A 14,388-nucleotide genomic window follows, 5' to 3' on the forward strand; every position below is an offset into this window, starting at 1 on the left:
TACCGGAGCCATGATATGTGCCGGCGTGGTAGGGTAGTCGATGGGCAACTCCCGAAGTGCCTCTCGCGAAGATACCGGAGCCATAATATGTGCCGGCGTGGTAGGGTAGTCAACGGGCAACTCCCGAAGTGCCTCTCGCGAAGGTACCGGAGCCATGATATGTGCCGGCGTGGTAGGGTAGTCGATGGGCAACTCCCGAAGTGCCTCTCGTGAAGACACCGGAGCAGTGATATGGGAGGGAGTCTTGGGGTAGCCCGCCATCTGCTCAAACGCCTGCTGGTTCTCGTGCGCATCCACAAACTCATTGGGGGTAGATGGATACTCGGCGGCAAGCTCCTTGAATGCCTTTTGGTTTCCATGTGCCTCTGCGATATGTGCCGGCGTGGTGGGGTAGTCGATGGGCAGCTCTTCAAGAGCTTCCTGGTTCAGGATGGCCTGCAAGGCTTCTTCGTCCTGGACTGGAGGAGCTGGCTCAGCGGCTTTGCGACCGCGAGTGGCACGCTTGGCCGGCTCTGGCGCTTCTGTGTCCTCAGCCTGAGTCTCCTCGACGGGCTTTGCCGCACGCCTGGTCGTGCGCGTCGCGGGCTTCTGAGCGGACTTCTTGGGAGCGGGTGCTGCTGCCTTCTTAGGAGCGGGTGCTGCTGCCTTCTTAGGAGCGGGCGCTGCTGCCTTCTTAGGAGCGGGCGCTGCTGCCTTCTTGGGAGCGGTTGTTGTTGCCTTCGTGGGAGCGGGTGCTGTTGCCTTACTGGGAGGGAGTACTGCGGCCTTGCGACCGCGAGTGGCACGCTTGGCCGGCTCTGGCGCTTCTGTGTCCTCAGCCTGAGTCTCCTCGACGGGCTTTGCCGCGCGCCTGGTCGTGCGCGTCGCGGGCTTTGTGGCGGGCTTGTCGGCGGGCTTCTTGGGAGCGGGCTCTGCAGTCTTGGTCCTCTTGGTTGGCTTCTTTGCGGCTGTGAAGAGTGCAGCGGGCTCAGCTGCCGGGGCCTCCTCGGCCTTGCGCTTCGGGGCACGCTTGGGCGGCGCGTTGAGGATGGATGTAGTGGAAGGCGCGTTGGTGGTGGCGGCGTCGCCTGTGGCCTTGCCACGAGAGCGTGTCGCGACCATTTTGCTTGCTGCTGAGTTTGTACCAGATGGAAGGTCTTTTTTGCTGAATTAGTGGTGCTGGTTATGGTGCAAGCAAGTGATGTGCGGTGGTGTGAAGGTGGAGAAGCGGGAGGCGGGTGCGACCGAGCGTTGTTATCTGTGTGGTCGCGCCAAGCGTTCGGTTACGTGGTTCGCGTTGGCCCAGCAACGCCCTCGCTCGCAGGCCCAAAACGATAAAGTCGCACTTGCACTCCCATCTCATGTGAGCAGTCTTCGATGCGTTGTAATAATAGTTGATGTCTAAGTTAGGTGTTCATACAAAGCCGCATACGCTTGTATGGAAAGCTGAAGCGTCTAGGAGTGTCCCGTCTCGATGCAACTTGTCACAAGCTTCATGTTCCATCGGCGAAGCGTCCTACAAGACACTCACACAATCTGACAGGGCTGTGTGGCTCTTCCATGCGCTCGGGCGTTTCGGTAAGCCCCTGTGATGTACACGGACTGCAGACCACCTGGGCATCCATCCTAGTGACAAGGATAAAGCAAGTAGTGATATCGATACGGGAGATCAGTCTCATAAGATTTCAAGGTTGAACGCTCGCCAGCAAACGAACCCATAACGACCGCCCGAAATCTGCCTTCGATCGAACTGAAATCCGCGGACTTTGAGAGTAGCTGAGCCACCATTCACAACCCCCAGTAAATCAAGATCACCGCCACTTGTTCACCCGCTCTCGTCCAAAAAAAATAGTCACATATCATAGAACCACGTCAATGTACAAGCTCTGCTTGTTCCAAAGCTGCGCATCTAGCTCACGAACTGCACGTATATAATTTCCACCGTAGAATAATCTCCATCGTATACAGGCGCACTCACCATGCTTAGGAAATAAGCATGCATTTCACTTCATGGGTCGCTTTTCCAAACAAACACCTTGATGTCGCGCAGCGGTGTACCTAGAGAAACCCTTCCTACGCGCCCTCAAAACCTCTGCCGAACGTAGCTCGATAGCCTTGCTTCTAAGCCTAGACATGTCACTGCGGACTACGCCGCAATATGCGCACTTGTGCGAAGCATATCAAGACGCGCTGTTCGCGCTGCGGTGACACCGCTCATCAGCGATGCTCCCGGCTCGTGAGATTCGTGTGTACTCCTCTGTGAAGACTCTCGCTTCTTAGACAGGTATGGAATGAAGAAGCCGTTCCTCGGCTTCACAAAAACGATAATCAGCGTTCTAGATAATTGTATGTTATGTGTGCTCTTGGAAGCAAGCTGGGTCTTTCCGCTGATTCCACAAACCAAGACATCGCACTCCAGTTGTTGCAGCAAAATCGCAGGTTTCGGGACGACGATGCACATCTTCAGGCTTATGACCATTGAATGGATCAACTGTGACTTCTCCTACGTCGCCAGACCCATCCCCTAGCGTCTGCCTCTTCCGATTCAGCGCATCTTCATCTTCGTACTTTGGGGAGCGTGAGGGTTTGGTGAAGAGGATGATGGATGCATAAGAAGCAGAATAACAAAGAGTGAGCTGAAATCTACGTATGACTTCGTCTGTACGAGCGATTTAGTATACGATTACGATACTAGGTTTTGCTACTACATGCTCCTTCATCCACTCTCTGCAAATCACACCCCAGGCCTGGACGACGCGATGAGTCCGTCTCTGTCCCAGTACCACGGTCCCATCCACGCCGACGCCACCCAGAATGGCAGCCTAGTTCAACTATCGATCGCAGCAAGGCGCAAACACTAAAATCAGACACGCAGTCTTAGTAATGCCTCATCTTCATGCGTGGGAGTGTGCATGTGAACGAAATTCAGCTAGAAGAGCGGCGTGCACGTGGCTCACCCCGTTCGTTCCCAACGAAAGACCATGCATTTGTTCCAAGTACCAGGCACCAAATCAGACCCTTTGCCTTTGCCTGAACAATGGACTCATCGGGGGGAAAACTCCATGACCTAGAGTGGCGAGAGCAGGTGACGATGCTGGTTTTGGTGTCGGGCAAGGCCAACGTCGCCATGTCACGGACTTTCCACAAGTGGTAGCAGCGGGAAGTGTCGAATGCAGGCGGGGCATGCAATAATCAGTGCTTCGTTTATTGGCGGCGCTTTGCGTGGCGCTGTGGCCCGTGATGACAGTCTGTGAAGATGTGTATGGACGTGTGCGTGTGGAGTCGAGATGGCACAGGGCCAATGAGAGGGCTTGGATTAGTGGGAGGAAGCTCGAGGGATTCGAGTTCGACCTTCAGGGTTGCACGAAGAGGTCTGTCAACTTTAGGAGTGAATGGACTCTGTTCATGCGATAAAACAAATTGTACAAGTACGACTAGCCAAAGGGTATATTCTCGCCCGCAATTTACGCCCCAGAACATATAGAATCCTTAAATGTATCCATGCTGTGCAGAAGCAGAGCCCAACAGTACTACGCTTCTCGCTAACGCACCTCCTCGCCTCGCGAAGCGATACTTGGAACAGCAATGCAATGCAACCATACCCACCGTGCTCTCATTTCTCGTCCCAACTCCATCCGTCTCGCAACCCAGCTAGTAGCCCCCATCTTATTCATCCTTCTTCACCTTCTCTTCGTTCTCCTTGACCGGCTGGTACGGGTACTTGATAGTCAAGCACCAGATATCCAAGTAGTCGCAGATGGTCCAAATGACGTCAATAACGAAGCTACCATGGACGCCGATTGCCAGCCCCAGGCACATAAACACAAACGCAACCTGATACACATCGTTGCCCAGCGCGCTTGGCCAGCCGAAGCCAACCCGCTCCTGTAGGAATGGGCCGAGCGAGTCTGCGACGCCGTAGATGAGCGGGTAGATCAGCACGTTGCCGCGTGGGAAGCGCGACTTGGTCAGGTGCGAGATGATGATACGGCCGACGGAGTAGGCGTTTACGAGGCCAGCGTAGAAGATGAAGGGGACGAGATGGTTGTGCAGAATCATGGGCTGCAGGTAGAGGTACGCGGGGATGAGGGTCCAGGCGGCGCCGAAAGTGAGGAGGCCCATGAGGGCGACGCGGGTGCGTTGGCCACGGGCACGGCGAGCTTTCATTACATTCAGGGCGCTGTATATGTCAGCACTCTGAAATGGATGGCCGGGAAAGGGAGAACGTACCTGCTCACGGTGTTGAATACGAGCACCACGCTGCCGTAGACCATGTACCACTCATTCCAAGCCAGGTTGTAGAGAACGTCGGGGATGAGGTCGTAGTTCTGTACGCCGATGCTCTCGAGGAGTGATCGCTGCCAGAAGCTGCCGCCACCGAGGACGGCCGTAGCCGCGTATACGAAGCACAGGGTGAGGATTCCCTCGACGGGCCCAGAGATGAAGCCGAGCGTGAGCACATGGGTGTGGTATTCGTCCCAAGTCTGGACGTAGAATGTCAAGAGCGCTTTTTGCAATGTCAGATTTCGTTTGAATCCCAAGCCCAGTTTTACTCACAAGCAAACAGCGTGAGGACAGTTTTCCAGCCCTGTCCCAAGTTCATCGCAGCCGAAAAAAGCAGGACCTCCAACGTAGTGTTGACAGCGTCGACACCGTGATCAAAGAGCTCGCCTAGCGGGCCGCTCTGGTGTGTCCTCCTTGCCTGGCTCCCATCCACCGCATCGAACGTCTGGTACAGGAAGAGCCCAATCGCCCAGCTAGCGTACACCCACGGCGGACAGTCCTGGTCGAGCGTCGGCGTGTACCACAGCATAGTCAGAAAGTTGGCGACGACGAATCCGAATCCGGAAAGAGTGATCTATGCCTCTCTGTCAGTACATGCATCTTTGGCGCGTTTGCGTGTGCGGCGTTTTGTGCGCTCGGCGGGTCGTCGTGCCTGAGAGGAAACTTACAAGATTTGGTCTGTCCACGCGTTAGCTTTCTACATTCGACTTCGCAAGCCATCATACGTACGCCATCCACATGGGGAAGCATTTGATCACGACATGCGTGTAGAAGGGCTTCAAGACATAGCGCGAAACCAGACTGTGATCGACTCCAGAGTATTTGTACTCCTTGAGCTTCGGGAGCTTGTCCTGCCGTATGTACACCATGACGGCGGTTTGTTGGTATCGTGTCGCGTCGAAACCGTGTAGGAGGTGTTGAGGGCGGAGGATGGCAGGTTGTGGTGTTCGCTACAATTTCTGGGCAAGCCAGGTTTCGCGTCTCGCTAGCTTGTGATGGTGATGACGTGGGGTGGGGTCTGCCAGAAAACACTCGCTTGTTTCAAAGAACGCGCCCTGGGCTAAAATAGTTGTCAAATCGCTACGACGAATGAAGCACGTGTCTTTGGAGCGTATCCATCGCTTTCACTATTACAGATGATGTCGATCGCTTGCTGGTCCGGATGAAGCTCATTGCCGGGAGTGGAGTTATACTACATGAAAATCTTCCTGCGCCTGAACATGATTTACGCCGTACTGAGTTGCCTTCTTTTCGCCATCGCAAATTGGAATATCAAAGACAGATGCTTGCCGCTCACGCGACCGGGCTCCATGGGCAAGGAATCAAGATCCTGCTCTTCATCTCCTGGATCAGCGGCACCGTCTTGTGCACCGTCTCGCCCCAGCCCTCAACGCTCCAGCTCTGCTCGCGGCGAACCTTGCGCTCCTCGAGATTAGCAAACTGCCACAGGTGGTGCACCGTGTTCAGCTCGCCAATCTGCACGAACCAAGCACCCACACCCTCCATGACCTCCCGACGTGCCTTCAGGCCGCGCCTCCAGTGTGTCTCCCACTCGAGAAGGTTGCCGGGGTGCAGCGTGTAAGAACGGAGCTCGAAAAGGCCTCCTAGTTGGCGTGGCGGAGTCGTTGGCCAGAAGGAGAACTCTTGCATAAGCGAATTGCGCTTCGAGTTGATCAGGTGCTTTAGCTTGGAGTCGAATTCGGCGAATTCAGGGTGGTGTTGGATGGCGTTGAGCGAGGCGTGGTAGCCCTCGTACCGCTGGTACTCCCAGATATGCACTAGAGGACGGTTATTTAACACGCGGCTCAGTTTGCACGATGAGGTGACTGCTTACCGAATGTGTCACATTCGCCAACCTCGGTTCTCCAGCTGCCCACCAAGTGCACCTTGTTCTCCGGCATTGATGCCACTCTGGGATACCAGTTGCCCACAAGCTCCGTGTACTCGTCGACCTTGTCTGGCTTGACATCGTGGAAGACGATGGAATGCACGTACTTGCCGCGGGCAAGGACCTGCGAGAAGCTCCTCTCAATGTCCTTATCGAGTTCGCGTCCCTCGGGCGTGCCGTAGATCAGCGACTTCAGGGCGCCGCCCTTCTTCTTGTCGCCATCATCTTGTGCACGAGCTTCTTCTGCATTGGATGTTAGCGATCCGAGGGTGCTCACCTGACTACATCTCCCCCCAGCAGAAGTAACGATGCAGGCAGATTACCGGAGGGGGATGACTGACTTTCTCTTTGCTCCTTCTCCTTCTGAGCGGCTATGAGGCCCTCACGGTACTCTTTTTGTCGGGCATTGAACTCGGCAGCTCCATCGGGCCTGATGTCGGCGAGAGCAGGGGCTTTCTGAGCCTGGGCTGCGGCGTAGGCTGTGAAGCAACGCGAATTGACAATGGCAGTCGTAGGCTGCGCGGGGACAGCGCTGCGCAGACCAGCGCCAACACGACGGGCGAGCATTGCGATGGTGGTTTCTAGTGCAATGATTGACGTCAGAGTCAACGGAAGCTCGCGCGAGCTGCTGCGGTCGGAGATAGAAGATGGAGGCGAGGTGGGTTGGCGATGGCGGGCGAGGAGGAGTGGTAGAGGAGCGGCTCTGTCTGCGTCTGCTACTTCTCTGCTGTGTAACCCGCTGCAGGATGACTGAGGGGAAGCTCTCAGGTGCGCCTGCCATCCTGGCCGTGGCCCAAGCTCCTAGCGCGCCTGCTCCACGGGGGAAAGCTGGGGAAGCCGCGAAGTCGCCCCAGGACCCACACACCATTGTTCAGTAATTCGCTGCTTCACGCCCTCTTCCCGCTCCATCCAATTCCACGTCTTATTGCAGAGCCTCATCTCCACTGTCGACGTATTTGCTTTACCTGTCCTTTGCTACTGACGTCACAGGCTTCATCTTGGCGATCCACCTACGCATCAAGGTGCATGCGCACCGCATCCGCGGCCGGAAGGCCCACAGCTCGTTCGATGGCCATGCACGCTGCTAGCCACCATCTCGAGATGAGGTTTTGGTGGGGCTGGAATAGCTATGAAATGCTTGAGGTCATTATCATGCTGTCTACTTGCACCATGACTCTTCTTGATCGCCAACACTGCCATAAGAGCTCCAGAGATCTGCACAATTTGCAATCGTCTTCTAATCCCACCCATAATCCAGGGCCCATTGGGACTCTGTGTAACGCGAGTTGAGTCCCTACAGGTCCTACAGGTACAACTACGACCCCTACCCTAGCACGACCCGAGTACCCCGTCGTTATGGCTGCCCCAAGCCCACTCCCGAGACCAGATTTTTCCTTTTTTCCATCTCCATAATCCACTCGCCCCTTCTTAGCTCCTCGTCCCCCAAGAACCACGCACACCTATCCGCCATAACGGCAATCACACCAGGAAAACAAAACGTCTCCCCGTTTCTCCAGATCTCAACCCTCCTCTCTCCAGGCACAAATCCCCTATCGAGCTGGCGGATGCTAAAATTTGTTGCCTGGATCATGAGGCCCGGCTGGCGGCCAGTATGGTCGAAGCGGCCTATGTCTCGGATGATGATGGTGAAGTTTGGGGACTTCATCAAGGGGTTTGTAGGCTTGTCAGTTTCGGATCGCGAGAGGAAATGGCCGAGTGCTGCGCATTGGGGGGTGGTATGGCTGAGTGGTGTTAGCAAGATAAGTGGAGAGGGAACATCAGGAACGAACTCGAACGCCCGATACTAGGAAGGAAGGGACCTTACGTGAACGCCTTGTAGGGGAGCATTTCCCACGGAACGTTGGGGTCGAATACGATTGGATGCGCCAGCGACGATCTGGCTCCAAGCCATGGCTGGCCCTTCGCCAGCAGCGACATGAAGAATTTCTCGGCATGTTCCTTTCGCCTCTTCTTTGAGAAGAGTGACTCAAAGAGCTCGGTATCCTCATCCGCAGACCTCTGCAACAGACTCTCCTTCGACGAGGATGAAACGATCGGAGCACTCTGATATTGAGGTTTCCTGTCCCCCTTTGACTCGGAGGCTCTTGGTGAATTGTCTTCGACCCAGAACTCTCCGACGTACTCTCCTTAGATGCGGAACCTTCGGACGGACTTTCCGGTGCCACGCTCATCTTCCGCGGCATTTCCTCTATCGCCCACTCATGAGGAGCAATCATTGTCCACCCATCCGCCTTTAGGGTTTTCTTCCTCATCTGCGCAACACTTTCCACCAGTCTACTGTCCGACAATCGTCTCCAAGAAGACGGATTCTCTGACTCTTTGCCTTTTCGCTTCCCGTTGTATACAGCCATCTCTCCATCTTCGATCGCGAAATTGGGTTGCTTGCCGTCCTTGTGAAACACATAGCTTGAGGTATATCCCGTGACTTTTCCACCATGTGTGGTGATAAAAGACCATCCCATCAAGGTTCCACCACGGGTGGATTTCTCACCGAAAGGACCGGGCTCTTGGACGAAGAATCTCTGGCCGGGGTAGGATTTGCCGTAGTAGCCCCTATTGGGGTTGGACAGCAACTTGCTATCACTATCTGGAAGCTGCGAGTTCAGTCAGGCTACCTTCAGACAAAGCATGTTATGGACTTCCCTCGGAGCTGTGGATGTCGCCCATGATCGCGAACGACTGTAGTGATACAGTACTTGAACAAACAGTCCGGGTACGGTGTGTTAATTCCGGAAGTAGATACGTAGGTCGACTTGACTTTCGTATTTTCATCGTTAAGAGCTTGCTCTTGTGTGTTGGGTCATACAACCAAAGTTGAGAAAGGTGGGCGAGGGTTCTAGGTACGCATAGTGCGTAGGTAAAGTATGGTTGTGGTGGTCAACACTCGTGCAAGGGGCGCTGTTAGCCACGTTAATCCACGTGTCTGTATGAAATGTCGGGACCGCGTGGGCCAGAGGTTATATGGTACTGCTCATGGATGTGGAACAGATTGCATGAGCTGGTCGATATTCTAGGCCGCTGGTTGTTGAGAGATACTATGCTATTGCAGCTGTTTTCATTGGCTGGACGTTTGTTTCCATGGCTGTGATGATCATAGACTCATCTTCTGGAAGTTGCACACTTGAACTTTCTGTGAGTGATGAGGAGTTATTTTGGCAAATTGCTTAATCGGGTAATGAAATCAGCCGTCGATTGCAGCTGTTGTTGTTCACCGCGATGAGTGAATGGCCCGTGCGTGAGCTAGAGGACGAGGACCCACTAAAACTTTCCAGCACCAGGCAGGCACCATTACCTCATCGCCAACAACAGCAACACGGCGAAATACACGTCGCATGCCTGGAACTATGCCGCAATCTGGTGTGAACTTGGCTGTTACCGAAGACGGCGCTGCTTACAACAGGCTGCGCCGGCCGGACAATTACCTTGAGTCGCTCACGGCGCAACACCCGCTCAAGAGCGAAATACCGCCCGCGAAACGGAAGTTTGAGGCCGTTGCTGCCGCGGATCTGGACGGAGACAAAACGCCGTACACCAAGCGATCAAGAGCAGACGATGCACCCAGGGCAGCTTCGTCACCGGGCAGAGCTCTTAGCGATACGCGCCGCGTGAAGCGCCCGGAGAAAGAGAATGGCATGCAGACCATGTTCCCTGGCCTGGACGACGATTCTGCCTCCGACGCAGATGACACCACCAGAGAGGCTCTTGCGTACCTTCGCAGCGTGAGGTGAGTTCATGTGAATCCCTCTCTGGCACCCTCGTTGACATGAACGCACAGCTTACCTGTGTGATAGGTCTGAAGCTTCCACCATACCCACCCTTCTCGTCGCACCGTCACAAGCGCCCAAGAACGGGGACCGCGATCGGCCCACATACAACGACGGCACCGGGGAGCTCCGCGTGAGGTTCCATGAAGGCACGTGGGTGGCCGTGGACGATGAGGCGGATGGAGAGTATTATGACGAAGACGACGAGTGGGCGCAATACCACGACATCGACCCGCAAGCTGCATACTACAAGTCGCTGCTCGGCCGCTACAAAGCGCTCCGGAACACATTGGCCAACGCTGACCCGAGAGAGCTGGCTGCTTTGGTCAAGGCAGACCCGGACAAGTACGCGAACGTAAGGGTACCATACTACAAGAGCGACTGGCGGTATGCGTTTGACAACAAGTACCCGACGCCGGCATTGGTCGCCCAGCTCGACGATAAAGGCCTCTATCGCGCACTGGAGTATGTCTCCGAGGTGCTGATCATCGGAGACACGATATCGAAACAGAAGAGCTGCTGGATCTGGACTTTATTGGCTTTGACTGGAGACTCCGGGACGCTGGACTACTATAAGGTGGGCCGCATACGGGAGCTGGGACACAAGGCGGGGCAGCTAAGCATTCGGCTGCGGAGCGGAGAGCGGCGAGACGCCTACCGGCTTGAAGGAGAAGATGATGCGGAAGAGTGGGAGGTCGAGGGAGAGGACGATGATGAAGACGAGGATCATAGCGAAATGGAAGTTGATGAAGGGAATGAAGCACGAGAGACGAGCTTTGCGCCAAAGGAACAACGTCAGCGTGTCGAAGATGGTGAAGTACACGAGGACGATGACGAATACGAGCCGCCTCTGGATCTCGGCGGGCAGTTCGACGGTGCGGCGGAACGCCAGACACAATCGCATTCAGCCCAATCGACGCACAAGGGGCACAAAGACGACATGTCAAGCTCAGAGGATGAGGGTGAGGTCAAAGACGACGACCCCGAAGAAGAAGACACTCCAGCCGACCTGGAGGCAGCGCGCGCCCGTCTCCTCGCCCAGCTCGGAGACAATCTTGTCACGGATTCCATTCCAGACCGCAAAGTCCCAGCGCACCAGCTCAAAGGAAAACAGCTAGCGCACAAGGAGCCTCGAACAAGTGGATCTCACCGACATAATGGCAAGAGGTGCAATGACCCGTCATGTAAAATGACCAAAGCAAGGCAGGAGGCACATCGCAGGGCAGCCCTGCGAGCTACGCAGGGTGCGAAGACGAACGGTAGCAACTCTACATCGCCGTCGCAGTCAAGCCAGGCCAAGAAGCCCGCGGAGAAAATACAACGAGAGGAAGTGCAATCTAAAGCCCAGACCAAGTGCTCCCACGAAGAAGCCCTCGCCGAAGCCCGGAAGCAAGCCGCCGCAATGCCCGAAAACACCGACCCGGCAACCTTCCTCGCCTCCCTCAATCCTGAACTCCGCCGCGCCGTTCTCGCGGATCAAGACGAAGCTTATCTCGCCGAGCTCCCACCTGAGATCATCGCTGAAGCACGGGACTATTCCGGTCAGAATGGCGGTATGAATGGTGTGGCTGAACAGCAGTCCGAGCGAGATTCCTCCAGTGATTCGGAAAAAGGTGACCATACCAAGGAGAAACGGAAGGCCGAGGTAGATATGGATCTCAATACGAAGGTTACGATTGATATGATACTGACTGTGGTGGGGGAGTGCTATGGGCAGAGGGATCTTCTGAGATATAGGGAGATGTGGTAGGCATATAACTCTGCGCCTGACGAGCTGGACCCATCCCACGAGAGGTTTTCTTGCGACAGGGAGATAGAAGCTGCTTGACCGACTAAGTTTTTTGTCGAAAAGTCGTTCGCTCAACGTCGTCATGCATGCAGACCTATAGACCAGACAACAAGTGCCGCGAACACCTAGCCACATACAACCTGCTCAAGCAATCCAAATTTGAAATACCATATTCACCTATCTCAGCCACATTGACCGCTTCGACTGAGACAAGGTCAGCCGTTTGACGTTGAAAGGACCGGTCAAAGCGTATCAAAATGCGATGGCCCACTTTCCAATGGTGACCTCATTCCCCGTATCACCATATTAGCAAACAGCAGTCGTTGGAGCCGCGGACTCTGGGATGCCTGAAAATGCTGTAGCACCCGGGGACATGGCGGTTTTGTATAATCCGTCCGGTTTGAGGGATCATGGAACATCTCGGCGCCGTGTGTGGACGCGGCTCCCTTGCTGCGAGGCTGGCCTTGTCCCTTGCATGCACGCACATGTCAGCCAAGCTAGGGAGGCTACGGCACCGCTTCCGTGTCGGCTATTGCGGGGTAGCTGTTCGAATGCTCTCGGGACAATAGCAGCAAAGGAACATGTGGTGTCCGTGCCAAAGCTTATGGGCATACTATGTGTGGAATACGTAAACCGAGCGGATATAGTACCAGGCAATTGGATTGAGGCGTGGCTCCGGAATCAATGCGTTGGTATTCGATTCTCTTCATTGGGTTAGCTGGACTCGGCCTTGTCGGGATCATGTTGCCGTGTGGGCCACCTGATCGAGCTGGACGTCCTCTAGGGGGAATGAGAGCCGACCGCGAGTGTTGGGAGGGCCCCTGCAAGACCTTGATTAGGCAAACACTGTAGAAAGTCTATCGAGCGGGTATAGCATACGCGGTGGTTGTGGAGGTGTTCGTGGAACTACTACGCTGCGCTTACGCTAAAAATGAGCGGATGCGTGGCGGTCATCTGCCGTGGCGGTGAAGGTAAGTGTGTGGTATTATTGAGTGCTGACTGGAGTTGTACGCTGGTCATGTGACGCTTCTTGGAGGCCTTGCAGGAGTATTCAGAAGTTTTTGACGTCGGACAAGTTGTGTTCGAGGGCTTACATACAATCACGGAGATTGTGGGAGATGCCATTAAAGCTACGAAAAGCTTCCGGAAGCATCACTAGCGTACCACCTACTATTTCGAGGCCTGAGGAACATGTAAAAGCGTCGAGATGGCTCCTCTATAGTCCAAGGTCCCATCCCATCGAGTCCAGCGAGATGGTCGTCAGACTTCAATCCATAGCCGTGTGCTACACATTGAAAGGCCCCCACAGCCCTTTCCTTGTGCCTCGCAACACCGCGATAAAACATTCTGTTTCTGGCATGTCTATCGACTATCAGTCTATCACCATCGCCCGATATCCGATCGCGTGCTAACAATGCACCCCTCTCAGCCTCCCCGCCGTGTCTCGACGCCCCTGTTCAGGTACTCATTACGGTCTGTCATCCACACGCAGTCATGGTCGGACGCGTCATCACGGCCGCACCAATCGCCAAGGCTACATCTCCCTCCGTGGCAGCAATTCACCGACACTGTAAATCTTGGGGCCGGTGTAACCCTGCCTCGTACTAGCAGTGTAGGATCGATCTGCGGTGAGGCCTATGGGACTGGAATGCTGTGTGGTGATACTCGACGAGCTAGAGCGCCTTGCTAGTGGAAGCAAAGAGGCCTCCAGCTGAGAAAGGCAAGGGACTTCTCTCCGCCATCGCCTCCACATCGTGTGTATATAAAGGCGTGTTGTTTTTCTCCACTTAGGCAGCATCCACAGCACTCATCACCCCAGCACCATCAATCGCAAGTTACAATCCCAAGCCCAAACCTCATCCCTTCAACCCAAAATGAAGTCCTTCGCTGCCATCTTCGCCCTCGCGCTCGCCGCCTCTGCAGCCAGCATCCCCGACACCCTCGCCCCGCGCGCCGATCTTGCCATCTGCAACGCCAAAAAGGGCGAGTCGTGCCCCGGCTCGGGCGCCTTTGCTTGCGAGAACAACGGCGGCCACTCTGTACAGTCCCCCCCACCCCTCTCTCTCTCTCCCTCCATCTTCCCCTAATCGCACTGAGTGAGAAAGATTGAAACGAGTAAAGTGTGGCTGACAAAACGGGTTCATGGTAGATGTACTGCGCCGAGAAATCACGCGGGAAGTTCAACTGGATCTACGCGGACAACTGTCCTGACAGCAAGAAGCACTGTGACTGTAGGACGGGGAAGTGTGTGCCGAACTAAGGAAGTGCGTGAAGGACGTATGCTTCTTTGAGGAGGTTTTGGGGGTCGTCGACAGCTAGGAAATGGAATCTAAAGGTGGCGGAGGCGGTCCTTACTGAGCTGGAAAAATTGTACAGGGTTAGTGGGGTACACTCGTTTGGAAGTGCGGTCGATGTCTAGTGCAATCGAAGTACCTCTTGTTTCCGACATCGTAGGTTACAAACTGACACATACGAGGGAGATTGAGTAGCATGTGCCTGTGACTGCTGAGCTCTAGTCTGACTAATTTCATAGCAACTGTAGTGGTGTCAAATGTCGTTGTGACTGGAAAATGTATTTACGATATCTGGAAAATATACAAGAAGAATCGAATCTAGAAAGCACCTATTTACATAACCCTTGTAACCCCATCTATGCATCATAA

General features: G+C 54.8%; 5 protein-coding genes across 5 annotated transcripts in view; 1 reads left to right on the forward strand and 4 right to left on the reverse strand.

Moving 5' to 3' along the window:
• CC84DRAFT_1257977 (uncharacterized protein) overlaps positions 1 to 1,181 on the reverse strand; it is a 3,414-nt gene extending 2,233 nt beyond the window's left edge. The window contains exon 1 of the mRNA XM_018184781.1: positions 4 to 1,181. Coding sequence (XP_018037068.1) covers positions 4 to 1,101 — 1,098 coding nt within the window. The 5' untranslated portion in view covers positions 1,102 to 1,181. The remainder of the gene's footprint in view (positions 1 to 3) is intronic.
• A 2,226-nt stretch (positions 1,182 to 3,407) lies between these two features.
• On the reverse strand, positions 3,408 to 5,207 carry CC84DRAFT_1257978 (ethanolaminephosphotransferase). The gene is made up of 5 exons (XM_018184782.1): positions 4,993 to 5,207; positions 4,932 to 4,941; positions 4,537 to 4,837; positions 4,210 to 4,486; positions 3,408 to 4,159 (listed from the first exon to the last, which is right to left on the reverse strand). Exons 1-5 carry the CDS (start codon positions 5,130 to 5,132, stop codon positions 3,646 to 3,648), a joined length of 1,242 nt encoding a protein of 413 aa, XP_018037069.1. The 5' UTR covers positions 5,133 to 5,207; the 3' UTR covers positions 3,408 to 3,645.
• A 162-nt stretch (positions 5,208 to 5,369) lies between these two features.
• Positions 5,370 to 6,897, reverse strand: CC84DRAFT_1257979 (NIPSNAP-domain-containing protein). The gene is made up of 3 exons (XM_018184783.1): positions 6,493 to 6,897; positions 6,098 to 6,394; positions 5,370 to 6,041 (listed from the first exon to the last, which is right to left on the reverse strand). The coding sequence occupies exons 1-3, from the start codon at positions 6,716 to 6,718 to the stop codon at positions 5,557 to 5,559; spliced, it is 1,008 nt and encodes a 335-aa protein (XP_018037070.1). The 5' UTR covers positions 6,719 to 6,897; the 3' UTR covers positions 5,370 to 5,556.
• A 608-nt stretch (positions 6,898 to 7,505) lies between these two features.
• Positions 7,506 to 8,839, reverse strand: CC84DRAFT_1215741 (uncharacterized protein; the record flags this gene model as incomplete). Its single annotated transcript, XM_018182741.1, has 4 exons — positions 7,506 to 7,893; positions 7,977 to 8,253; positions 8,295 to 8,759; positions 8,812 to 8,839. 4 exons carry the CDS (start codon positions 8,837 to 8,839, stop codon positions 7,506 to 7,508), a joined length of 1,158 nt encoding a protein of 385 aa, XP_018037071.1.
• A 544-nt stretch (positions 8,840 to 9,383) lies between these two features.
• Positions 9,384 to 13,812, forward strand: CC84DRAFT_1257981 (uncharacterized protein; the record flags this gene model as incomplete). The annotated part of the gene is made up of 3 exons (XM_018184784.1): positions 9,384 to 9,896; positions 9,964 to 11,682; positions 13,545 to 13,812. The coding sequence occupies exons 1-3, from the start codon at positions 9,505 to 9,507 to the stop codon at positions 13,810 to 13,812; spliced, it is 2,379 nt and encodes a 792-aa protein (XP_018037072.1). The 5' UTR covers positions 9,384 to 9,504.
• Between the last annotated feature and the right edge of the window lie 576 nt (positions 13,813 to 14,388).

Source organism: Paraphaeosphaeria sporulosa, assembly GCF_001642045.1.
Source record: "Paraphaeosphaeria sporulosa strain AP3s5-JAC2a unplaced genomic scaffold CC84scaffold_4, whole genome shotgun sequence".
NCBI classification, from domain to species: domain Eukaryota; kingdom Fungi; phylum Ascomycota; class Dothideomycetes; order Pleosporales; family Didymosphaeriaceae; genus Paraphaeosphaeria; species Paraphaeosphaeria sporulosa.